This window comes from Blennius ocellaris (assembly GCF_963422515.1).
Source record: "Blennius ocellaris genome assembly, chromosome: 15".
Classification (NCBI taxonomy): domain Eukaryota; kingdom Metazoa; phylum Chordata; class Actinopteri; order Blenniiformes; family Blenniidae; genus Blennius; species Blennius ocellaris.
The window spans coordinates 21,974,111-22,001,307 of NC_137664.1; the positions used below are offsets into that span (position 1 = coordinate 21,974,111).

The 27,197-nt window shown below is 43.1% G+C and overlaps 1 protein-coding gene across 1 annotated transcript in view; it reads left to right on the top strand.

Moving 5' to 3' along the window:
• Positions 1-27,197, top strand: part of wdr7 (WD repeat domain 7) — a 115,011-nt gene that overhangs the window by 53,530 nt on the left and 34,284 nt on the right. The window contains 3 exon segments of the mRNA XM_080510095.1: positions 979-1,097; positions 1,847-1,970; positions 14,086-14,199. Of these exon segments, the coding sequence (XP_080366221.1) occupies positions 979-1,097; positions 1,847-1,970; positions 14,086-14,199 (357 nt within the window).

The window sequence follows — 27,197 nt, forward strand, 5'->3', positions numbered from 1 at the left end:
GCTGGTGTGTATTCCTTCTGTGTTTGGTGTGTTTCAATCAAGACATTACAGCAAACCGGTCGCAGTTCTCAAGCATTACATAGACATCTTGTGTGTCACATGACGTGGAGGGGTTTGTGTCTTTCATTGGTTTTCTTCTGAATTGAAGGAAATGAAATATTGGTGTAAGACTTTCCCATACGACAGTTGTGTCTCTCTGTGGTTTCCCTGTTAAAGTACCATCAAACTCAGACTTTAACTGTTCAAGAAAGTAATCATTTGCTTCGGCCAGGAGCACAAATGATGACGTGTTGACAAAATATCTCCATCCCGTTTAACTGTGTTGTGTTTTTCTATGGCTACTGTTGGATATACATCCAGTGTGTTGGAGTCAGGTGGCGAGAAAGGCGCTGCTGTCATATAAAAGTATCTTTTAGGCCTAAAATCACAGCTTTTTAATCGAAATACTGACGACAGTGAAAGAGATTTAACCGATTCCCCCCCGAGAGGGACCTCTATAGTGAAGCCTCAGATATCAAACATCAAATGATTGATGTTAAACTCATTTTAAATGATTTTCTTTGCAGTATTGATTGCTGTGGCCTCAGAACCGAACACCCTCTTGATATAGTTTCTCTTTATTCCTCGACTTTTGGTAAGAGTTCCATTTCAGGTCCTCTTATACGAGCTGTCCTTTATTGCCCAGGCCCACCGCACTTCAAGTCTTCTAGTTTTTCAAGCTCTGCACAGTGATGCTTCTGCATGGATCTGAGGGCACAGGAACAAAACCGCTATTTTGATTCTTTGACAGTTCTATTCTTGAACATTGGACCTTGGAAGTAAAATGTCATGCTGTGAGGCCATGGAACTGTTTTTGTATGACAGCAGTGCCATCTGTGTCCTTTAGCATTGGACAGTTGATCCACCGGTCTTCTCTGCAGTGTTTCCTGATAGTTTTTCTTTGTGTGTGTGTGTGTGTGTGTGAATGTGTGTGTGCAGGATGGAGCCAGCTGGCAGCCATGCACTGCGTCATGCTCCCGGACCTCCTCGGCCTGGACAAGTTCAGACCTCCTCTGCTGGAGATGTTGGCCCGGAGGTGGCAGGACCGCTGTCTGGAGGTCTGTACCCATAATGCTGCAGTAGAACCGTAACTGACATTCGCCGTTGTTTGCTTTTGTATAAACAGTTTCGTCGCATACGCTCTTTGACTTAACACATGAAAACTTTGTTAAAAGGTTCACACGTCTCGGTTATTGAGGCTGTGTTTAACTGGACCGACTCGCTTAAGAGGAAATTGTGCTGTATGTGGCCTCTGGACGAAAATGTGTTCGACACCCCAGATTTAAGGTCAATTAAATACCAAGAACACAAAAGAAAAAAACGAACATATCTCTCATAACTTTGTTCTTTCTTTGAAACCTGGTATGGTTCTATGACTGGCCCAGTTCAGGTCCACTGACCGATGCTTAGGCACCTCTGCTTTCCCTTGATCGATCTGTCCGGCTCACTTTTGACCAAGAGCTTTTTGGATTAAAGGCCCTTTAGCACCACGACACTTTGTTCAACATTGTACATAAGCTTTTAGTAGATCATTTGTCTTGAGGAAGCATCGGAGGATTTTGAAGGGAGGGGGAAAAAAAAAAAACTATGTCTGCCTGAACAGAAATTAGAAAAGTACTTGCCGTCACACATATCTGCACTGGATACCAAGAAACTAATCCACCGTTAACGAGCTTGCTGCATTAAGTTATTCAATCCATTCAGGGAAAGAAACGGATCCCGGAGTTCTCCGATTGAAATCCTCCGATGTTTCCTCACACTGAAATCACTCCACAGCCATCGTCTCAGAGGTTTGCTGGTGTTCTAGGTGCGAGAAGCAGCCCAGGCTCTCCTGCTGGCGGAGCTGAGACGTATCGGCCAGTCGGGACGCAAAGACACCATCGACGTGTGGGCGTCTTACCTGCCTCAGTACGTGGACACGGTCAGCTCCCGTAAGTACGCCGCAATGCGTTCTATCTGGAGGAGGAGCAACGAGGTTTCTTCTTAATATTCAATGCCAGCATGCTGTACGACTCACAATAGGACACAAGAATGACAGTTAAAACTCTTGAGTGATACTCAGAAGTACTCAGTGAGATTATAGAAGAGGTCAGACTTTTAAATATGAAGAATAATTGGCTTGGCTGGATCACGTGTCCACTACCCAAAGGTCATTTCCAGACATGTCCGTCGCCCCCCGGTGGCTGGGTGGAGCTTCCCTCACTGATCCTGCCTTCTCACCCACCTTCTTATTGGAACGGACACAAACCCAACTTGAAACTCAAAAGAACATCTCCAATAAGTGGTTTCTATAAATTTGGGTTTCTTTCTCTAAGGTTTTATTCAAAGTTCCCATATTACACAGCCGTCATCTGTCCAACATTGTATTCAAAGTTTATTACCTGGAGGCCCATCTTGGTGCTGAATGTCAGCCAGCATCACACTCCTTCTAGTGAGCGCCGGGAACAACAGGCTGTTTCTGTGTGTCTTTCTCGACTGTGTCTCGCCACACCGACTCCACACTCCTCTTCGGCAGATCTGTGTTGCCAGATTGGGCAGCTTCTGCCCAATTCGGCTTCTTGGGGCCCCTATTTGTGTCATTTTTTTCTCTGTTTTGTTGAGTGCAGATGTGTGCTTATGGTGTGTTCTTTATTACTAACATGATAGTTTTACGGTTTTAACATGAGTTCCTACGGAGTTTGAGATTTGGGCTGGTTTTTATAGAGGCGGGTGGCTTTTATGTTGCGTTTAGGCTGGGAATGGTGAGTCAGACCTGGCAACCCTTGGAGAAGGCGCCTGCTTCATGCCCTGATGTCTGCAGTGTTGGAGGCTCACAAACATCGCAGTGGTGATGCAGAAGCTGTCACGGTTAATTTCCCTAATAATGTCTGAATAGGTTACATAGGCGGTATTTGTTATTACAGTTACTAGTAAGCAGCTACTGCTTGCTCCTGCTTACTGTAAGAAGAACTGTTAGGGTTTCTCCATATTATTTCCAATATATTTAGTACTTGCTTCAGTAAGGCGGCACTCCTCCATCTGTGGGAGGTTTAAAAGAAGGATTCAGGACCAGAGAGATTACTGGTTATTTCCCCTCTTGACATAGAGGGAAAACTTCCCTCCCTTCCGGGTCCTCATGCACCGACACGGGGATGCATATTACTGTTAGAAAACCATGATGGGGGGAATTTTGCTTTAAGCATTCAGCAACAAGTCGTCACTTGGTTGAATGAAAACATCCGTCATCTGTGTTTCCATAGTGTGGAGTCCGTACGTGTCGGCACTTTGTGGAAATGTTTCTTTCATAGAGATGATAAAGCTTCATGGTGAAGCTGAATATCTTGATGAAATTGTGATTTTTTTTTTTTCTGCCGGCTCATGATGGTCCGATTGGTTCCGTACCTGCAGGAAGCGGCTCACAGTGTGTGTCAGCCGCCCTCCGTGTCTATAGTTAGCCCTGCTGATGGAGACAAAAGGTGAATCTCCACCTCAGGAGTCGCCCCATGGCTGCTCAAGATGCTGAGGCGGGAGGAGGCGGGGTCCTCAGGGGACCGGTCACCATGGAAACGGCAGCGGTCAGTGTTGTGTTACCACAGCAGTACCACAGGCGGGGGGTGGCGTAGGGAGGCAGGAGGGGGAGTGATGGAGCTGTGACCTCAGGGGATGGGGGAGGGAGCAGAGAGAGAGAGAGAGAGAGAGAGAGGTAGAGAGAGGTTACAGGGTCATTGAATCTGATCTGTGTGCTGTACAGCACAGTAAGATGACTCTGGCTGGTCCTGGAAATCCTGGAATATCGCGGGGAAGAATCCCCTCGGAGAGCTCCCTCGAACCCGAGACCGTCCTGGGATCTGAAATATCAGGTTAACCCTGAAACTGCTGGTTTCAATCTGGACATCACTCTCCTGGACATCACTCTCACAGGAAATCACTACATTTCCAATGATATTCTTCTTCATTACCTATTATAAGTGTGTTAAGTTTAAAAAGTTTGTTTCATATTTACTCACACTTACCGTGTTTCCTATTTTATTTTTAATTAGAGCACAGTAATTTCAATTCACTTATGACTTACAACTAAAACATTTTTAGATTTAACAGTGAGAACCACATGTACAGCAGACACCGAGTACGGAAAACTATTTATATTGTTTTGTTTTCTGAAAAATCTAAATTTGTTGTTGAAAACACCCAATTAAAAAAAAATTATGATGACAAAATGTATTTAAAACGACAAGATTCCTGTAAATAATTGGACATTTAATCAAGTTTAAACAAAATCCTTCAATTTAAACAGATTTTGGTAGATATTCAATCAATGAACTTACTTTTGTTACACTGTAAAATCATGTTTTTCTTTTTTTTTTTTTTTTTTTAACATTCTTATGTTATAACATTCCTAAACTCTTAAAGGGGTCATATTATGCAGATTTTCAACACTTTCACATCGTCTTGTTGGTTCAGGAATGTTGAATTAAAATGTTTTTGCCCCAAATCCAAAGTTTTTCCTTGATTTCCCTCCATTTGAATATTGGATCATAGGAGCTACATTCAGAATCTGCTGTGTCTGTGTGAGCTGGACTGGCTCCGCCCACACATGCCCACCTATGGGAAGAGGAGGAGGAAGTTCTTCCTCTCGTGGTGCCATGTGCCAGAGCAGAGCTGCCCAATTGTGGGAGGAGTCAAAGGGGAGGAGCCTACCTTGATTGTGATTGGCTAAACCCCCGATGACACTATATAGGGTTTGATTTCTGATTGGCTGGTTGGAGCAACACACTTTTTAAAACCTGAAACAAGCCAGAGAGAGAGAGGACACACTGTCTTTACTTCTGGTGCGTCGTTCCAGGTGTGGAGACAATTATTACTGCTGGAAAAACATTTACAAGGTGAATTTTGCAAAATATGACCTCTTTAAGACTTTATTAATTGTTCACAGTTACAATCACAGCTTTTGTTGGGTGAAGTTTGATGGTAACCATAGATATCTTCTATTCAATTTATTCTCTGCTTCAAAAACTAACTTGGAAAAGATTCAATCCAACTCGATCAAAAATGATTTAAAAAATAAATGCAGTTCTCTCTCTCAGCCACCAGAGGACGGTTACTGTTGTCGTTTCTTTCACAAAACAAGCCCGTGAGAGAGGAAATCAACTCAAGATCCTAACGTGAGCATAATAAAAAAAACCAATAGAAAACAGTGTCTTTAACTTTATTTAGATCTTGGAGTTTATCTGGTCCGAGCATTTTCTGCTCTCCACGTGTGTGGAATAGCTGTGAGCTCGTTCCTGTCAGACTGAAAGTTCCTCCCAAAGTTTTCTACATTTCTAACTTGAAGCAAAGCTGCTGAGATGGAGAACAAGTTGTTTGTCTAATTTCTTTGTTCCTTTGTTTGTCTGGCTCTCTCCCAATGATCTTATTTGATCTCTTTTCTCTCATTTCTCTTCTGTCTCAGACTCAGAACAACAGGAACAGTTTACTATGTTCGGACCTTTCGTTTACATGTAAACCAAGTGACAGAACACGACTCTATCTGAAAACGACAGCCTGAGAGGAGATTTGGAAAAACTCTTTACTCTTTTTATTTACATGTAGACGGGAGACGGAGTTTAGCGGCACGGCATGCGACGGTATGGCGTCATCTGTGTGCGACCTGTATTTACAGCCACTGCACTTCACACAGTACCAGTGTGTCCCTGTACTTTGATTGACACGATTCACGGTCAACATGTTCTTGTAGTTTACCCGTCTCCCGCCACAATTAGTAGCATCTCCACTTCTGTATCGGCCCAAACAAACGGGCCTCGCGGCATTATCGCTGAAGCGACAGGAAGTCATTTGTACCATTCATTGTTGTTGTTTCTGATTGGCCAGCATGACTTTGTGCGTCTCGTTACTCTGCCGCCAATAGATTTGGTCTGTCACTCATAGTCGCTCTTATTGAGGGTTTTTTTTTAGGTAGGTTTGTGAAAATGACATTTTATGGGGGGAAACCATAGAGGTGGAAATATCCTTTTATGTAAATACCATGTTGCATGTAAACGTGGCCTCACTCCTTCTCTCACTCTTTTTCCATGTTTACACATCTCAGCTCTCAGCTCCCCCCATTCTCTCTCTCTCTTTCTCTCTCTTTCTCTCTCTCTCTCTCTCTCTCTCTCTCTCTCTCTCTCTCTCTCTCTCTCTCTCTCTCTCTCTCTCTCTCTCTCTCTCTCTCTCTCTCAAATAAATGTCACAGAGCTGAGCCAGGGACAGAGGTCCACTTTCACAGCATGCAGTGCAACACACACACACACACACACACACACACACACACACACACACACACACACACACACACACACACACACACACACACACACACACACACACACACACACACACACACACACACACACACACACACACACACACACACACACACACACACACACACACACACACGCGCGCGTGCGCTGACCTTTCAGTTCCACTGGAAGAGTTTAAAAGGGTTTAACACAAAGGAAACAGGACTTGTTAACCTATTTTCAGTGAAAGAAAGAAATAAACTCTCCATCCCTCAAACTTCCACTTTCCGTCTTAAAGGAACAGTTCGTCATTTCAGGACCTGCACTGTATTTAATCTCAGTTTGCGAGATGGGAGCGGGATAGACCCTTTCCACTGTGAGGTCACTCAACGGCTTCCTCACATCGCAGGTTGTCACGACAGCCGGTTGGACCCATTGAATGTGGAAATACTGGGACATCAGCGCTTCACAAGGTGACTGTCGTCCTGGAGCTGCGCTCGGCGTGGGAACGTTATGTCATGATGTGCATAGGAGCTGGCCACCGATCAGACAAACCAGACGGGGTCCCAGAGCGGGGAAATTCTAAAACCCCGGCTCGTGCAAAGGTGATCTGATCATCTGTGGAAAAAAGATGATGTAATTGCAGACACAACATGTGAATTATGTAATTAGTTTAATAAGGTAGACAAAGTAAAACCATCTTTTAAAACATGTTTGATTAGACCACAGACTATTCTCCATACGACAAACCAGTGTCTGTTGAATTGGTCTTTACATGTGATGCTGGTAGTTTTTTTGTCATTTCGTTTCATGAATTGTATGTTTTTATTCAGACGTGCGTATTAATACGGCTACAACAATGTTGCTCCCCTTCCAGGGTAACTCGGTCAATCTGTCCGTCGGCATTGTCTGTATTGCATTACGATAATATCAACATCAAACCTTTTCAAAGGTTTCTATTGTATTTCTGAAGATAAGGGTATATGGACCGAACGACAACAAGACACCATCATCAACAACCACAACATCAACTAAATAGCAACAAAAGAAATTAAATAATATATATTAGAATTTATTTAAAAAAAAGAAATGATCACTCCGACCCCATTTGGTTTGCCTAAGATATATTTAAAAATCCTTAACGGCCATAAGAAATATCACTGCCAGAGGGCTTCAGAACATTAAACTCCACTAAATGCATCTGTAGTTAAGGAATATATTAACTTGTAAATAATGCCAAAACACACACGCACACACACACGATAAACAGATGTTTCTTTGATCACTGACCAGCAGTCAGTACTTCCTCCATCTTCAGTTGGTCAGTCTCATCGGCCGGCTGTCGTAGGAGGTCCAGCTCCTCCTCCTCTGCTCCTCTCATCTTATTCTCCTCCTCCTCCTCTTCATCATCTCCTTGTTGGGTTCATCCTTTCTTCTTCTCATATCTTCACCTCCTTCTGCTCAACCGTTCTTCCACTCCTTCACTGAGCCTTTGGTTGTTTTGTTTTTTTTAAAGTTCTTCACATCGTGAAAAACACATAATATTAAGCTTGTGAACCAACTTTGTTAAACCAAACTAATGAAATGTCTAAAGTTATGGGAAAATTCAAAAAAACAACACATTCACAAATGTTTGTCTGACTGCATAAAACAGTTTTGTGTGTGTGTGTGTGTGTGTGTGTGTGTGTGTGTGTGTGTGTGTGTGTGTGTGTGTGTGTGTGTGTGTGTGTGTGTGTGTGTGTGTGTGTGTGTGTGTGTGTGTGTGTGTGTGTGTGTGTGTGTGTGTGTGTGTGTGTGTGTGTGTGTGTGTATTTTCCAATAAAAAAGTAATCATAATACAAAAGCATCAGAATTTCTGTTGTCAAACAGAAACAAGAACATTAGGAAAACATCCTCAAAGCAAAAGTTTGTTTTCTGTGACGTTTCCAGTCGTCGCAGTGTTTGGATGCACAGACATCTAAAAAGACACCGAGAAGGTAGTGACTTGGACCAAACCTCCACCAACCGCAGTGTTTTTGGGATCAGGCTCAGTGGACACAGGAAACCACAGTGCAGTCATGTGCTTGTCTCCAGGTCACCCCAATGAAGCCCAGGGGCAACCGTCATGCTGGAGAGCTGCAATGTTGCAGCACCAACGCTTCAGTAGAAGAAGCTTAGCATGTGTTAGCATGTTAGCATGTGTTCAGCAGGGGGATTGAGGTGAAGCTTCTGGGTATTTGATCCAAAATTGAAGGGTCTGAATCCGACCTCAATCAATCTACAACTCTGAACAGAGCGTAACTCTTGTAAATCTCTGATAAAGGGATTTTTTTTCCCCATGTGGGCTGCAAATAGAAAACAGAGGGAGGCGGCCTCTGAATTCCATGAAAAGTCAGTGGTGACTGATGGAGGACAGGGAAACACGGTGCTCGCTAGTGAACACCACCTTGACTGTGGTCGACCGATGGATATAGATATAGATATAGATATGGATATAGATAGATAGATAGTCATTATAGAAATCGGCAGCAAACAGGCTGCCAGAAGCTTCTAGAAAGATAGAAGAAGCTATAAACAACCAAATGTTCTTGTTTTTAAATTTGATTAAATGTACATTCTCTGTGAGGACATTCAAACTCGTCCTCTAAATCACGAGTTTCAGGAGGTAAATTATATAGAGCAATTATAAACTGTTCTATGTAATATATTCAGACTTTATATTGAGGTAAAAGTTCCCCCAAAGTGAAAGAAACAGTAGAAATGGTAAAAGATTGAAAATTAAACTCTATTATACAGTTTCTCAACACTTTCTTGTTGGTCCAGAAAAGTTGTATTCAAAGTTGCTTTTCCTCGATTTTCAGCCATTTCAATATTGTATTATCGGAGCTGCATTCAGAATCTGCTGTGTCAGTGTGACCTGGACTGGCTCCGCCCACACATGCCCATCTTGTGAAGAGGAGGGTTTGAATTCTGATTCACTAGTTGGTGCAACACACTTTTTAAAAACTGAAACAAGCAAGGGAGAGAGAGAGGACAGACTTTCTTCTCTTCTGGGGCGTCGCTCCAGGTATATTATTACTGGTGGGAAAACCTTTAGAACGTCCATTTTCCATGATATGACCCCTTTAAAAAAAAACATCCGAGCAGCGATGTGGTGTTTCTTAAAAGGAACCGTTAGAAAACGATGTCATGATGAAAAATGAATGAAAGAGAAGTGAAAGGTGGAAAGAGGAGCAGTGATTCTGCTCTGGAAGAGGAGGAGAGAGAGCAACAGACAGAACGGAGGAGGAGGAGGAGGAGGAGGAGGAGGAGGTCCTGGAGGTTAACAAGGCATGCTGGGAGCTATGTGTCATGGCTGACATGACAAGCTTGACCTTGGAGCAGGGCAGCACGCCTCTTCCTCATCCTCCTCCTGCTCCTCCTCCTCCCCCACTGTCATCCACCTTCCTCATCCATCCCCCTATTTTTTCTTTCTCTCTACCACCGTACCTCCCTTTGTCGTTGGCTCAGCCAGGGCAGTTGAGCTCTCTCGCTCTCGCTCTCTCTCTCGCTCTCTCTCTCGCTCTCTCTCTCTCTCGCTCTCTCTCTCTCTCTCTCTCTCTTCGCTCTCTCTCTCTCTCTCTCTCTCTCTCTCTCTCTCTCTCTCTCTCGCTCACTATGAGCTGTAAAGTGTAAAGGCCTACACTGTAAAAACCAGGACTCACCAACACGGTACCCGGGTCACCAGGTCGCCTCACAGACCTGTTCTATAAATAGCACAACTCCCAAACGAGCCGTGTCGAAAATGTTATTTTATTGTTGCTATTCTTTTTTAATCACACTTGCATTTGTTTAGATTTAAAAGTGACTATACTAAACTAAATTGTAAAAAAAAAAAATGTATAATACATGAAGTTTAGATCTCTGCTGCACTGTCTGGAGGAACAACGCTGACACTGACTCCTTCACTTCCTCATCACTGCCACAGACAGTGGTCCTTCACTCCTTCACTTCCTCATCACTGCCACAGACAGTGGTCCTTCACTCCTTCACTTCCTCATCACTGCCACAGACAGTGGTCCTTCACTCCTTCACTTCCTCATCACTGCCACAGACAGTGGTCCTTCACTCCTTCACTTCCTCATCACTACCACAGACAGTGGTCCTTCACTCCTTCACTTCCTCATCACTACCACAGACAGTGGTCCTTCACTCCTTCACCTCACAGACAGTGGTCCTTCACTCCTTCACTTCCTCATCACTGCCACAGACAGTGGTCCTTCACTCCTTCACTTCCTCATCACTGCCACAGACAGTGGTCCTTCACTCCTTCACTTCCTCATCACTGCCACAGACAGTGGTCCTTCACTCCTTCACTTCCTCATCACTGCCACAGACAGTGGTCCTTCACTCCTTCACCTCACAGACAGTGGTCCTTCACTCCTTCACTTCCTCATCACTGCCACAGACAGTGGTCCTTCACTCTTTCACTTCCTCATCACTGCCACAGACAGTGGTCCTTCACTCCTTCACTTCCTCATCACTGCCACAGACAGTGGTCCTTCACTCCTTCACTTCCTCATCACTGCCACAGACAGTGGTCCTTCACTCCTTCACCTCACAGACAGTGGTCCTTCACTCCTTCACCTCACAGACAGTGGTCCTTCACTCCTTCACCTCACAGACAGTGGTCCATCACTCCTTCACCTCACAGACAGTGGTCCTTCACTCCTTCACCTCACAGACAGTGGTCCTTCACTCCTTCACCTCACAGACAGTGGTCCTTCACTCCTTCACCTCACAGACAGTGGTCCTTCACTCCTTCACCTCACAGACAGCGGCAATTATTCACGTAATTGTATATAATCAGATCAACACAACACCTGACTGACTGAAGCCACACCGCTCACACTCATGGTTCTAAAAACCCCAAACTCCTGCATATGTGTGCCGATCGAATAATCTTGTGGCGGTGATGATGGCAGTGACGGTGGCGGTGGGAGGATGACTCATGACACAGAGAGAAGGAGAGGTTGCTCGTCAATTCTGGGTGGGTCGGAAAGGAGCGTCCGCCTCCTGTCCCCTCCTCACGAGTGGTGTTTGTATAGAGAAAGAACTGAAGTGAGTGACGCGGTGATGAAACATTGGCAGGAAGCCTTTTCACCTGTGATGTAACCAAAGTCCAGTGACGCTCACCTGCCGCTTGTGGAGACGGAAGGTGGACACTCTAAACACCAATGTCTGCCTAAAACCATGATTCACATAGATGCGCATCATCAATAATATAAAACTGAACGCAAACTACATTTTCTTTCTTTAAGGTGTTTTCCTTTTTTTTTTACAGATATTTATTTGGGGTGTCACGGTATTTGTATTCGTCCCGTACCGTCACAGTTTGGTGCACGGAGGCACACGACCAACACATCCGACTCAGTATTAAAAGAAATGAGTCCTTCTTTCAATCCATGCAGCAGTAATGAGCCTGAAACCGTAATTACAGAACAAAGAAGGACAAGGAGGAGAAGAACACAAAGAAGAGAGTGATGGTGAACGTGGAATTAGAAAAGCCTATGACTCGTGTGAGGAAAAGAACAAGTTGTGTGTAGCAGCGTGTCCCGGCAGCCTCTTCACATGAGCGACACGCCAACATTACCCAAAACAACTTGTGATTGCTTCCCTCCTAATGCATTTGTTTTATACCTTATTCTAATCCTTTTACTTTTTATGACAGGAGATGTTTCACTTTTTCAGTCTATCAAAATAAATGAAAAAAACTAGGCTTTTTCAATAATTTTTTTACACGTCAGAATTTTTGCTGCTATATTTCCGTGGTACTGAATCCATACCAAAGCATGACGCCCATACCGAGGTGCGTACCGAGCCGTGACTTGTGTGTACCATTACATTCCTCGTAATTAGATGCTTTAACCATTTAATCTGCTTCAGCTACTTTCCCTTTATTTACACCCCCCCCCCCCCCCCCCATTTATCTTTTTGTAGAAGTTACTACAATTTATACTTGTTTACCTACGGTCCCGATGTCGTCATATTCATTAGGGGCTGTGATTAAAGATGTAAAGTGTTGTAGAAGTGTTGTATAAGTGAAATCCATTCATAATATACATATTTGATTTGATACCTATTATTCCTTATTATATTATATCCATATATCTATTCTCCACCACAATACTATATACCGACAGATCTATTTGTCCTTGTATCTCTAGCAAATCTACTTGTGTCTGTAAATGTATATCTATATACCTACATGTTAATCTGTATTACTACATATCTACTGTCTATATACCCTCTATATTTATACGTGGGTATATTTCTCTATATATCACACTATTTTTTTTTTCTGGCTCCTGTACCTGTCTATAACTCTATCTGGTTACTATACAGTTACTGTATGTCTATATACTTAAATATTACAATATATATTAGTTTGAATCTGTCTATACACAAGCACATTTAAATATTTTACTAAGCATATCTAAATATCTAAATATTTCACTTATTTTCTTCCCATGGTTAGAAATGTGTCCAGAACCATGTTCTTCTATCATAATCCGTAGTTTTCAGGATTATTTCCTCTTTTCTCCATGTTATGTCTGTAGAACAGTTGTGAATTCTTCAATCTGTGGCCCAAGTGCTTTCCGACTGAAAGTTACAACTAAAAGCAGCTCGGAGGATGTTTTCTCCACTCTTAAAGCAACAACGTGCATTTCCACCACAGCTCGGCTAATAATAGGTAGTTTAACAGTTAAACTGTCCACCCTGAGTACAATAATCAAACCTTTCATGTGCTTGTATTGAAATGTGTTGGTGTAAGAGGACAATCTGACTTTACTGAACCTTTCATTCAGTAAAACATTAGTTATGTTTCCATTAAGTCCAATTACGTTTTTATCACTTTAATGTTTTGGACGTGTAATCAACAAGCGGGCTTCGTATCGGCCTTCTGTCAGTGTGTGTGTGTGTGTGTGTGTGTGTGTGTGTGTGTGTGTGTGTGTGTGTGTGTGTGTGTGTGTGTGTGTGTGTGTGTGTGTGTGTGTGTGTGTGTGTGTGTGTGTGTGTGTGTGTGTGTGTGCGTGTGCGTGTGTGTGATATAAAGTCATTATGCAGAGCTGTCAGTATTGTGTGTGAGAGCGCTTTAATTGGAACATGAGGCACCGAGTTAACCAGGATCAATCAGTGTAATTAGTCTCCGTGTGTGTGTGTGTGTGCGTGTGTGTGTGTTATTGGTAAAATGTTTTTTTATAAATTTTCCTTTTGACTTTAGAAACTGTACAATAATATAATCGGAACAATTGAAAAATATATTGAGGTTGACACTGTCTGTGTGTGTTTGTGTGTGTGCATGTGTGTGTGTGTGTGTGCGTGTGTGCGTGTGCACTTTGGTGTAATTCATTAAGCAAGGTGTGTTTTCAGAGATTAGCCCCACACGGGCTACCTTTGGTCGCTTCATTCATTAGCGCAGCAACATTCATTAGCACCAGCAGCTAATGAAAAGCCACACTTAATTGGCAATAGAGCGATACGGGCTAAATGAAAGCACTAAATATAGTGTGTGTGTGTGTGTGTGTGGGGGGGGGGTTTCTCCTTTACTTCTCCAGATAATTAGGGAGCCCAATAAACCTTTATTAGCGGAGCCTGATATTTAGAAGCACACACACACACACACACACACACACACACACACACACACACACACACACACACACACACACACACACACACACACACACACACACACACAGTGTCATTACCTTGGAGAGAAAACCAGATGATATTTCATATTAAATCAAGTGTTTCTCGTCTCCCTCAGCTGGAACGACCACCGAGCCGTCTCCCCCGGCTCCGCCCCCCGCCGAGGCTCAGCCAATAGAAACCAAGGTCCCGGAAGAAGAGATGGACGTCACAGACGACGATATCACAGCAGGTAGGAAGAAATACAACATTTGTGACACAGAAGCAGTGATGTATGGCTTCAAAAACTCCAATAATGATGTTTCGCATGTCACAATTCAAGCTGTTGGTCATTATTACAGTCAGTGTTGTGAGGAACACGTTAAAAAACATAATTACAGTAACTTCTTGTTGTCTCCATTACTCACACCATAATACTACCACCTCATGGTGGCAGTATAATGGTTTTAGTATTGCAGTCGTACAGTGGTAGTGGTGCTGGAGCTCAGTACAATCTATTCATCTGTGAATGTGACTTTGCATGCTTGCAAATGTTTCTTTGTGGTTTAAGTTGAAATGATGGTGTCGTAGCTGTGCACTGTGTTGGAGAAGTTCAATTCACAACAGAAAATCCTCCAGTGTTGTGACAGTTGATCTACTTTCTCCAGCTAGAAGAGTGGTGTTTTCCCTTCAGAGACCAAAACCTTTCAAAAAACCTTGTTGAAGCCGCTTTTCAAAAATTGTTGTTTTTCATTAAGCGGAATAGTTGGAACACAACGAAAGCTTAAGGTTTTAACTGGAAAACATTATTAAACCCAAATATAATGTGGGATTACATCAGAAGGTGTTTCCTTCTCACTGGACTGTGGCCTGCATGGTGTTAAAAGCAGTTTAGTGTAGCGTGTACACACACACACACACACACACACACACACACACACACACACACACACACACACACACACACACACACACACACACACACACACACACACACACACACACACACACGAAGGTGTGAAACACTCTCCGGGAAACGACTGACACCTGCAGCACAGGTGGAAACACACACACACACACACACACACTTCATTTATCTTTGTCACGTATCTCTGAATGTGTAACTGTGGCAGACACACAGGAGAGACTCTGCTGGGAAAGGGAAAAAAAAAAAAAAAAACGAAATTCTTTTCATTTATTAGTCAGACAAAGATCAAATCATCACTGAAAAATGTAATGAAGCAGTATTTTCTCATTTGTCCTAATGAGGCTTTTCTTTCCCACCAGTGGTTCAGACTGTCTGCTGCACCACTCTCCTCCCTCCACTCTCCTCCCTCCTCCCTCCTCCCTCCTCCCTCCTCCCTCCTCCCTCCACCCTCCTCCCTCCACCCTCCACCCTCCACCGCTCTCTCAGTCCAGTCAATATCACAGATGTATCTGACAATTTATCATTTCTCGCAGCTCATTTCTCTACTATCGACGGCAGCATTGTCTCCCTCTCTCTCTCTCTCTCTCTCTCTCTCTCTCTCTGCTGTATGGAATCTCTTCGCTGAAGTCTCAAACACTCTCAACACTCTGCTGTGGTGAAGACAAACTTTTTACTTTGTTCCAAAAGTCTTTCGCTTCTGCCTTTTGGTGATTTTAGTGAAACAATGATATGTAGGCAAATGGCACACACACACACACACACACACACACACACACACACACACACACACACACACACACACACACACACACACACACACACACACACACACACACACACACACACACACACACACACACACACACACACACACACACACACACACACACACACACACACACACACACACACACACACTTCAGGTCATCCAATCTACCCTGGTATTTTGGTCCCGAAACATTTGACTAAACACTGATATAAAGATGACGATGCTAAATAACACTGAACACTAAAGCATATGGAGACATTCCATCTCAGTTCTTTGTCATTAAGGCTAAAAATATAAACACATGAAACCGTTACTTCTTAGCTATTTCTAAAGATTTACTATTTGGAGGAAACTGTTATTGAGCTTTCGAACCTTGGAAGTTTGTTTGGCAGTGATGATAGCAGTTGTGTGTAGGACGGATGTGTTTTGTTTTTTTTAAATCTGAAGTCTGCAGACCTCCTCAGCATGTGTGAGGTTATGAAGACGTTCACGTCTGATTCACTCCTTTATCAGAACCAGAAGTCACAGACAGGCCATGTTGTGGCCTTCCCACCAAGAACTACTGACTTCCTTACTCCTTACCTTGTTCTTGTCATTAAGTTCCTCTACCAGAATCCACACAGGACAAGTGTGTGTGTGTGTGTGTGTGCGTGTGTGTGTGTGCGTTACAGTGTACGATTGCCACTGTGTTCATGTAAGAAGTTTACAACTTTGATTCTCGAAATATTCCAATTCTCATAGTGGTGGACCGGCATTCTAACAAAACCCAGACTAATGTTAGATGTTTATTAATGAATGAATTAATGTTTTGTATTATTTTCCTAATCTTGGAGAGAAACAGTTTCATGCAAAGCTAAAAGCACGTTATAAAACTAGTCTTTGAGTTTAAATATAGACTCTGTGTGTTGAGTCATACATTTATTCCACAGTTTCCCCTGAATAAATATCCATTACAAGCTTCAGTCTTCAGTAGAAAAACAATGCGATTAATCGCAATTGATTACTGAATATTATGCAATTGATAAAAAAAAATGTAATCGGTTGACAGCACTAATAGATAGATAGATAGATGGATAGATAGATGAGAAATAGAATGAGAAATAGCTGAATGAGAAATAGCTAATAATAACTTTAATTGCTATATATTGTATATATGTGGGAAGCGTCTATCTGGGATGAAACCGCCACGACGACGCCATCTTCCATTTCCCAGAAACCCTTGCGGCAGGTGTCCGAAGATGACGGCAGTCAGTGAAACATAGACAGTTTGATGGATACAAATTCCAGTTTGTTTGTAAACATATCGACTTCGGTGTGATGGATTTCAAACTGCGGGTTAGAAATGTGTGGAAATGAGTGGTGATGTTCTTGTTTTAGTTTATTGGTTTATTCTCTGTGCAGAAGGGAGACCTGGTATGGGAAGTATAATAATTTTTTTTTTTTTTCTGGCCGCGTAACTTTAAGTTCTGTATTTTCTCTGTTCAGCTGTTTGTTTGTTTTTTTTGTTGCAAACTTTATTTCAGTAAACCGGCATTGACAAAGCGCTGCAGGTGACGTCCACAGCGCCAACACATGCAGCCGATCCATTATGAAAAACACATTTCTTATTACGTTATTTGCCTCCTTGTTGCAACACAGGTTCCCATGGCGATTCATTCCAAAGATCGAAAGAAGTGAATTGATCATTTGCAGCTGGATTTCCTGGTTAATAAAGACTCAATAATATAGAGCGGTTACAGAAGTTACACTGAGCTGTAGCTTCCGCTCCAACGGCTGTAGGAGCTGCAGGCTCAGCGTGAAGCTGCGGGGGGGGGGGGTTCCAGTGTCTCTCATGATGGTTCTCATGTAAACAGGCTGAAACACCTTCACCTTGGTGCAGAGCCTGTTCCCATCAGTCCCGATCGCTAACCCGGTCCGACTCCGGATTAAAGGCTGCTCTGCTAACGGACAGGCTGCGTCATCCTCAACCCCAGATTGAGGCTCTGACCTCAGGGAGGTCAAAGGTCTCTCTGCCAGATATAGCCCCCCCCCTCCCCCACCTCACTTTTCATTGTGCTGCCTGAAGGCACAGAGAGCTGATTCTTCCCACTCAGGTGTGAAATGAAATAAGTGATGTTTTGCCCTCATAGTTTTTTTTTTTTAATAAATATGCATCGTTGGGTTGGTTTTACGTACTCTGTACCACGAGCAGCACGAATAAAGGTGGAAGCGTTTTGTTCCTCCCGCTCCCTGGTTGTCCTTGGGGTTTCTGCGAGGGGTCCGCAGAAGCAGTGGCCCGAGGTCACAGGTCAGCCACTGGGCTGACCCTCACCTCTCAGTGTCATTAGCCCCACTGTGATTTGGTTAGCTGAAACGCCAGCCTCTCTCGCTAATCTAATATGTGAGCCTGGAGGTCGCTTGGGTCAGCTCACATTTCTCCTCGGAGCAGATTGAACTTATGGAGAGATAAATGTTGTGCGCCGCCGCTCTGATTGTTTCTCTGCTGGATACACAGCTGCTGCATGGGAATATTATTGTATTACGGGTCGGCCCGTGGAGCTGCTGTCCAAATGTTCATAATGTACAGGAATGTTTTGTTTTTTTTCTGAAGAAAGAAGCAATACAAGACAACGTGGTGTGAACAACATTGTGTTTCATTTAAACATATACTAAAAGGACTGTTTTTTGTCCAAACCACTAGTGTATTCTAAACCGAAATGTATATATATAAAAAAAAAACAAATATATATATATATATATTAAAAAAAAATATATATATATATATTTAAAATAATAATAATAATAATAAAAATAAATACATATATATAATCAGAGTCTAACTGTAATTTTACATCTCTGCCGTGATACACAGGGCATTGGTGTAAAGAGTTCATTCTTCTTTCTCGCCTCCTACTCACCTAATTATAGTGGAACACACACACGCACGCACACACACACGTACGTGTTTTCGCTGAATGAACAGCACAATGATATGTGCACGAAGGGATGTTGGACAGTGTCTGTGGGTGGTTTCCTTTGTGTGTCAGGGTGTGTGAATGTGTCACAAAGATGAAGGCTGGCCTTGAGGGAGGGGGGTGTGTGTGAGCGTGTGCGTGTGCGTGTGCGTGCGTGCGTGCGTGTGTGTGTGTGTGTGCGTGCGTGCGTGCGTGCTGTTTTTTTTTGTGCAATTTTCTTGGATTTCCTAGGTTTCCTGGCTGACTAATTGACTTGATTGGGCCTCTTGAACGTGTGCATCATATTGTACTCTGAAGGTTTTGTAGACATGAATTAAAAAGGACTATAGTAGTCCAGTCTTCTTCTAGCCGGTAGTCGAGGCCTGTGTTACCTGAGTCTCATGTGCATCCCCCCGCCCCGCCACACACAGTCACATTCAAATTCCTCTTAAAAAATGTACCTATTGTTTAACCTCCTCTGCTTTTTATTTAATATGATAGTTTCTGCCTGTTAAGTGTCTCTGAGTGGCCTGAAAAGCATTCTAAGCAATATGGGTTAGATAACGCGAATCATAACACTGATCTGATGCCTGCTGTGCTGTGTTGGAACTGCTCCACACTGTTTCACCTCATCAGATACTTTATCTTTGTGATTTAAAAAAAGGTGTTTCTGTATGTAAGCACCAGTTGCCTTCCCCATAATGTGAACTTGTGCATGAAGTTGAAACCAGTGGCTCTTCCAGAGTTGGTCCGGTCCATGTGTTTGATCCCCATGTTGGACTCGTCATGTGTCAAAGTGTCTTTGGGCAAGTCGCTGAAGTGACTTTCCCTCACTGACTATCAGTATCTACTGTTGCTACAAAAATCTATTGAACCCCTAGAAATATCCTTCATTTCCCCTCTTCATGCTTGTGGAACAAAGTCCCTGACTGATGGGTCCTATTCAGATTGAATCCTGGAACCTTCTGGAACCACTTTCCATTGGTGTGTATTCAGGTACTGCTGGAACAAGATTACAATCTAAAGTTACCTGGCAATCCAAGAATGATTGTCCTGTTTGCCAAGCCATGTGTTGCATTTCCCCCATCGGATGATTATTAGATCCTGAAACGTCTCATTTGGCCGAACAAACATAAGCATGGACATGGCAGGTCCAGAGTGGTTGGGAAAGGTGGTGGGTGAGTCGTCTGTTGGTCTACCCTGCTGCTTTCAACCAACCTCTGGGTTTGAGAAGTGACTGGGTGGCAACAGAGCACAGCTTGTTGACGATTGGAGAGACAGTTGATGTCTCGAAATAGACAGCACCTGGGGCAGGAAGAACTAGCAGGAAGAACCCCCTGTATCTTCCGTAAGGCAAAAACCAAAGACTTGCTGCAGAATTGCTTCTGAGACTTGCACCATGGGGAGCCTGACAAGACAGACCCAACGGCATTGACACATGCGTATGTAAATTTGACAATGAGTGCAAGATGTGTCTGCGGGAAAGTGTGTCTAAACCCCCGCGACCAGGATGAAGTGCAGGAAACAGGACAACACACTGTGACTTAGGGGATCCACTTCTAGTGAGGCGCAGGAGGAGCCCGGCCAGGAATGACCCCACAGAGCATGGATACCCCTCCACGCTGTCCAGCCAACGTATCCCTGCAGAGTTGTCCAACACAAGCCCATCAAGTCACCTTCAGCGAACACATCAGGTCTGCCTGGGACGTTCAGGACTGACCAGCAGAAGGTGTTGCAGTACAGGGAGTCTCGGTCAAGTCCAGGTTACATCAGTGATGATGTGTCCCAGTGCATCTGGAACATGCGTCTATACGAGTTTAGTTTTTTTTTTAATCCTTCTTTTAATCAGGTTCTTCAGTGAGATGTTCAATGAGTCCCTTTAACCTTTCAGCTGGTACTCTGGTTTTCATCTGCCTCACTTTGCTTTCTGAGTCCACTGGGCTGACCATCCACAACAATGGAGAAAAGCCACGGCGCTAAAAGTTCACCACTGGTTCAAAGTTTCTCTCAGAAGTCTTTGAAATGCCATTGCAAGACCTTCCAGGACCGTTAATCTTGTTTCAAGGTTTTTGTGAGGCTGAATCAGGTACTTTGTCTTATAAAAAAAAAAACACTCAAACCATTTGAGTGTTTTTTTTTTTCTAAGACAAAGTACCTGATTCAAATGTGCTCCATTGATCTGACGTTGTTTAAAGAATGACTCCCAGGAGCTCTTTTTGAAATCATTAGCCTAAAAGTTCACTTCCTCCTATCAGCAGACCTGTTCATAAATAATGCCTGTGTTCAGTATGGACATGCATCGCTGCAATATTACATTATTATCTGTAGTATTTGGTCTAGATCAGGGGTTAGGGAATCCTGGTCCTGGAGGGCCGCAGCCCTGCATGTTTTCAATGTCTCCCTGCTCAAACACACCTGAGTTCTCATGACGAGGCTCTGCAGGAAGCTTGATAATGAGTCAATGATTGCTGTGTTGATGTGAGGACACATTGAAAACATGCAGGGCTGCAGCCCTCCAGGACCAGGGTCCCCTACCCCTGGTGGAGACCCGAACCTGTTTGAAGTACTGGAAAGGACTTTTACCTAAAAATAACTTGTTTTTTATCCTGTGAATTCAACTTTAGAACAATATGGCTGTAAGTAACTCTACAGAAACATTCAGGAAGTGATTTGTACCAAAACCATAAATAATTCAAACAATCTCCAATAAAAATGGAAATAACATTTTGATGTGAAGTAAACTTGTGGTTTAAATTCATTAGATGAAAATATCCGAAGATTGACATTAAAACAAGAGTTTTGACACGTCACAAAACTTAATTGCACTTAATTTGAAATAACATTTTGATTTAATTTGGCTAAAACCCAGTGGTGTATAATGAAATATTGTTCTTTTTGTGTTCTTGTCTCCTTCTTCTTCACCCTTTTTGATTGTTTCTTTGATATTTCCGTTGCCCCTCCATCTCCCCATTTAAGTTGTAATTCTTTTCATTTGCCCCAAGTTAAAATCTAATTGCATTAGACAGATTTGATTTATGTGGGAGCGATAGGAAAAAGTGACTGACAAACAGCGGCTTCAATTTAAAAAAAAAAAAGAAAAGAAAAACAATTTCTCCTTTTATGAAGAAGCAGTCCTTCGGTGTCTCTGCATTAGTGAAGTTAACATCAGGAGACATTTTCAGTGCGAGTGTGACGGCCTCCGAGTGACAGGACAATTATCCGTAATAAATGGCTGTCTGGCGGTGAATTATACTGCAAATACATGGCTGATAATGGAGGAAACAAAGGTAAGAAATAAGAACTTTTATTATTTGCAAAAGGTGCTTCTATGCAGTTTATTCATATGTTTCTCGGTCCTCTAATCCTACTGAACATTTGGTTTGAGGCTGGAGCACGCGTGGCTAAATGTCTGATCACGATCTGCCATGTGGTGAAAACATACAGCAAACGCTTCATAATAGGGGCCGATCAATACCCATAAACACCGTATGGATTTTTAATTGATGGCTGGATTTATCTCCAGACTGGGCCATTAGCTGCCCGTTAGACAGGTGTGCTAACGCTTCAGAACACATTTCCCCTCGGTGGACCTGCTACACGGTGGAGACGTCCGTCGCGCTGGACGCTCCTCTTCTCCATCACTATCCTGAAAAGAAGCAAAACCAGCTTTTATGAGGGAAAATATGTGGCTGAAGTCGTGGCGGCATCTTCAATCGTTCTGTATTTAGCATGATAGCAACATGCTAAATTACATTTCCATGCACTGCACAAGTGATTCATCCCAATTAACTCTTCAAAATATGTACTTGACTAACGGTAGTGGCTTGACTTTGTTGTCCCACACTTGATGTTGAGGCTCAGTACTGAACAGAGCGATGGTCGTAGTTTCCACTGCATGGAACTCCTTTATACTGAAGGAGGAGTGACATATAACATGTCTGTCTGTGATGCATTCGCGGCCCAGAGAGATGATGATGAACAGATGAGATGAATTCACGGCCAGCGACGTCATTAACAACAGGCTAGAAGTTACTTTTTTCTTTCTATATCTGGTTAGTAACTCTGCTACCTGTTAAATATACAACTGGTAGCTTAATTTTCAGTCCTAACGTGACAAGATGTAGTACTGTATTATTGTAGTGGCAAGAAAAAATATGTTGGACTAGGATTGAAAGTATCAGAGGGAAAAGATCACAGAAAATAAAAAGTAATGCCAGTAGATGACGAGCAGAGGTAACGGGATCCAATCATTTTGCTCCATTGACTTTGTCCTGGGTGGTGTGTCCCGTGGACTCTTCCCCCCCCCCCCCCCCCCCCCCCCCCCCCCCGGCCTGGAGCTTCTAATTGAAGCACGGCGTTGGCCGTGAGCGCAGATAGCTCCCCTGTCTGTCTTAAGACGGTAAAATACACTTAACCTTCAAATGGGCCCGGGCCAGTTGGAAGGGCAGCCACTGTTTCAGGACTCAAATCTTTTTTCTCTATCAACTTAATTGTGTTTTCAATTATTTCCCCAGATTTTCTGTCTCCTGACATTTGCTGTAAGGACAAATCCCCCCCCCACCACCACCACCCTCCTCCTCCACTCTTTTGTTTCACGGTGCAGAGACGTGGTCGTCTTGGCTTCGCTCGCTCTGCTTCCAGAGTTGTTGTATATTCAGATTTGTTTTTGCCCGTTGTCTAAATCTTTCCTCCCACCGTGCTTTTTCTGCCTGTCGTTCACTTTCTCCTCCTCCGCTTGGTTCTCACATCAGTTTCCTGCTGCTATTGATCCCCTCCCCCGGTCCCTGGCGATCAGGTTTTACCAGTCTCCCATTGATTACCAATGGAGGCAGGGCTGAAGTGCATGATGGGAAGATGGTGGGGCGGCGGCGGCGCGCGGAGGGAGGACGGCTGGGAAAGTTGGCGGCTCGGTTTTCTCCAATAAACAAAAGAACTGTGCTGTTTTGTAGCGCGGCGAAAAGACGAGGGAGGAAGTTGGCCTGAGCCGCTCCCAACTGACGCCACGGCACAACGGAGCGCCGCTTCCAGCCTTTTTAAATCTCCTCTTACTCCTGCTACGAAAACGCAAAAAGATGCCTCATCAAACAGGTCATTTGGATTTGATTTGACCTCAAATTGTTCTCATTTCAGGGAGGCCTTCACTCTTTTATGGTCAGTGTTGCACTCCCATGTCTCACAATGTTGAAAAAAGCAATCATGCATGTGATGCACCTTTTAGTTCACTTCATTCCAAGTTATTAGTTATTTTGCTTGTTGAACTATTGAGATATAGAACTGTGTTTTAAAAAGACCAGCGTTAATGCAGATGAGCCACTAAATTCTAATCCTGCATGTTGACATGGTTACTTAATTTTGATGTTAATCAATGTGAGTCAATAGCTGCGTTGATATTGTTCCTTTTCCATCGGTCTGATTCAGTCTGACTGACAGATGAGTGTCTGTTTACCTGGAGACTGAATCCAGTGGTTGGATTAGCAAATCATCGGATTCAATCGGCGGATCCGTCCTGTCATGGTTTTGCACAGTTTGGTCCTTGTTCAACGCCCAACCAGGAAATGTTGAAAGGCGTAAAATGGACCATTTTTACTTTGCCGTCACAATTTAAAGCCTCGTGAAGCTCCCAACAGGGAGAACTAATCTGCCGTACCTTTACGTGGACTCTGATCAGGTCACAAACAGGATTGCATGGGACCAATCTCATCCCAAAGAAGTTTTGATAAGACAGGAATCGTATCAGCTCTGTGAAGTTGTGCTCCAATTACACACATTCACACATTAGAACAATTCACCCATGCCTTTGGCTTGGAGTTCCCACAGAAAACATCTCCACAAAGGAAGAACAATTCAATGACTGAGCAGCTCTTAGAGCTTGTAATGAACACTAGAATAAATAAAATGAAGCTTCCTGAGCATTTCTTCATGTTTAATTGGCATTCTTGATAAAAGACGCAGCTTCCTCCTGAAGGTTACTGCTTCTGTGACATTCACGGTATTTCACAGTGTTTGCATGCACTCCACAGGTTGTTGTTGCAGTACAGTGTCATCTCCCCCTCCCATTTTGAAATGGATTCCTTCCGTTATAGATAATGACATTTCTTGCAGAAAGCCTTTTTATCCCAATCCATTCCACTTTTTTATGACGATTTAGACGAGCGGCGGGATTGGCGGGGCGGGTGGGGGGGGGGGGGGTCGGCCGTCCATCGCTTTAGTTTATTAAGTTATGTTTGGGAGCAGGTTGGCCAACAAATAAGATTCAAATCCAACGTCATTATAATAGATCCGCCGGTCATGAAGGAGGCGGATCGATGGGCTTCAAAAATCAATCAGCCTGTCGACACGCGGCCGCAAGAGGCAGCTGAGGCAGCAGGTAGCTGCTGAGCATCTGCACCAAACTTCCATCTTCAGCCCGTCTGGAACTTTCTCCTCTGAATTCCAGAAAAGGAGAAATTAAAAAACAACTTTAATACCGAGCACCCTTTAACATCTGTTTCAAAAATCAGAATATCTACCAAGGTGGAGCTCGCCGGCTCTGTCTGATGTCTGAGGATCGTCTTACAGTCACTTTCTGTACTCGTCTGGAAATTCATCAACTAAACTCTCAGGCTTTTTTTTTTTTTTTGGATTATTTCCATTCCACATTGGAAAAGTTTGGTGACACGGGCCTTTATTATCCCCCGCCGTGGCTGATAGGCCCCGAAGGGGGATCTTGAAACAGTCTCCGTCCGTACGTCCGTACGTCCATCCGTTTGAACGTTTCTACCTATATCTGGGCAACCCCTGGGCCCACAGTGACCAAACTTCACATGTGGATACATCTCAGAGGGGGAAGGGATACTATGGTGACCTTGACCTAATTTGCATATTAAGTAGGTCACAGGGTCACGAAGTGCTTAAAAACACATTTTGGGCTCTGGAGGCCTAGGTTTTTGAGCTAGGGCTCTGAAATGTTATACACACATGACACACACTCCAGGGATAACCTCCAGTACACCAAGTGACCTGACCTTGACCTTGAAGATTGGTAGGGTCTGAAGTTTGCTCGTCATGGTTGCACAATACATGTATTTTCATATAAACATTTCTCAGCAGTTCCTGGGCCCACAGTCACCAAACTTCACACATGGACACTCCACCTGGGGAGAAGGGGCACCATGGTGACCATGACCTCATTTGCATATCAGGTCACAGGGTCACTAAGTGCATAAAAACACCTTTTGGGCTCTGGAGACGTATTTTGACATAGCTTATGAAGAAGACCTTTCAGATTCTACATAATTATCTACTAGGACCCATAGAACACCCTCTAGTGTACCAAGTGTGCTGCCTTAGAGCTGCTTTGTGAGAAAATATAAAGCCCTCCGGCGGGGGATTAGCCCAGCAACGGCCTTCTTGTTTTATTTACTTATTTTCCAAAAGACTAAAATGGCTTTGATATAGTTTCTAAAAACCCCAAACAAACTTCCAGAATAACCAAAGCAGGTACAAGCAGACTAAAATCATAATTTAAAAAAAGGCTCAGGCTTTTAAATTACCACCATGCCTATAATTGTCATTAAAAAAAGCTACAAAAAAAATTTATATCGATAAAAAACATTAAAAAAATGTTTCAAGGCAAAAGAGTTGCAATGATTGAAACGATAAAAACAAAAACAGCTAACAAACATCTGCAGCGAATGCTAAAAGTAGCTAGAAGAGTCAAACTGTTAATATGGTTAAAATAGCTGAAAGGGGAAAAAAAGCAATTTTAATCTAAAAGGATGAAAGAACTAAAGTAGTGGAATAGCTTACTGTAAAATAACATAAATCAAAGTTTAACCTTCTCAGAATGACTTGGAAAGCTCCAATACAAAGAAAGCCAAATATAATATGTATTGTTTTATATTGAAGTTATGAAACTAAATATACATACACATCCGGTTTTTGTGTGTGATACAACACTATAGATGCAGCTTTTTAAGCTGCAGTATTACTTATTCACTTAAACCACATTTTTTGTTTCTACTCACCAAAAATGTAGAATTTGTATCAATAAATATTTTCCAGATATGATGCATCAGTTTTTAATTGGATTGGGTTTAATTGGATTGTATCTGTAACTGATGTTAGACTTGATTCAATCATTCAATCACAAATATTAAATCAGCGTTCAGCTGCGATCAGGGTGGTAAATATGCAGAATAAGTAACTTATTGATGAACAGATTGAACAGGTATTTTTCTTGCGGCTGGTTGTGTTGTTTTGTTCAGCCTTCTTACCGAAAACCTTCAGTGAATCGGTAAAACTACAAATTAGCAAAAAAAAAAAAAAAAAGCTCTCAAGCTGCAGCGCCATCCTTCATATCTCCTCTTTCCTCTTCTTTGCCTCCACTTTCTCTGTGAAGCTGAACATTTTGCTGATTCTGGTTGGGACTCTATCTCTAATTCTGTTATCTACTGGCCCAGTCTGGCCAGAGGGATGGATGCCATCTGTAATCCATTTATCAGCGCCGGCGGCCGGGCCTTCGTCCAAATGACAGCTGGCGTTTAGCGATCTCATTACAGAGAGCAGCAGAATATTGTATGGAAATATTGGTGTGTGTGTGTGTGTGTGTGTGGGGGGGGGGGGGGTACCTGGGAATTGGA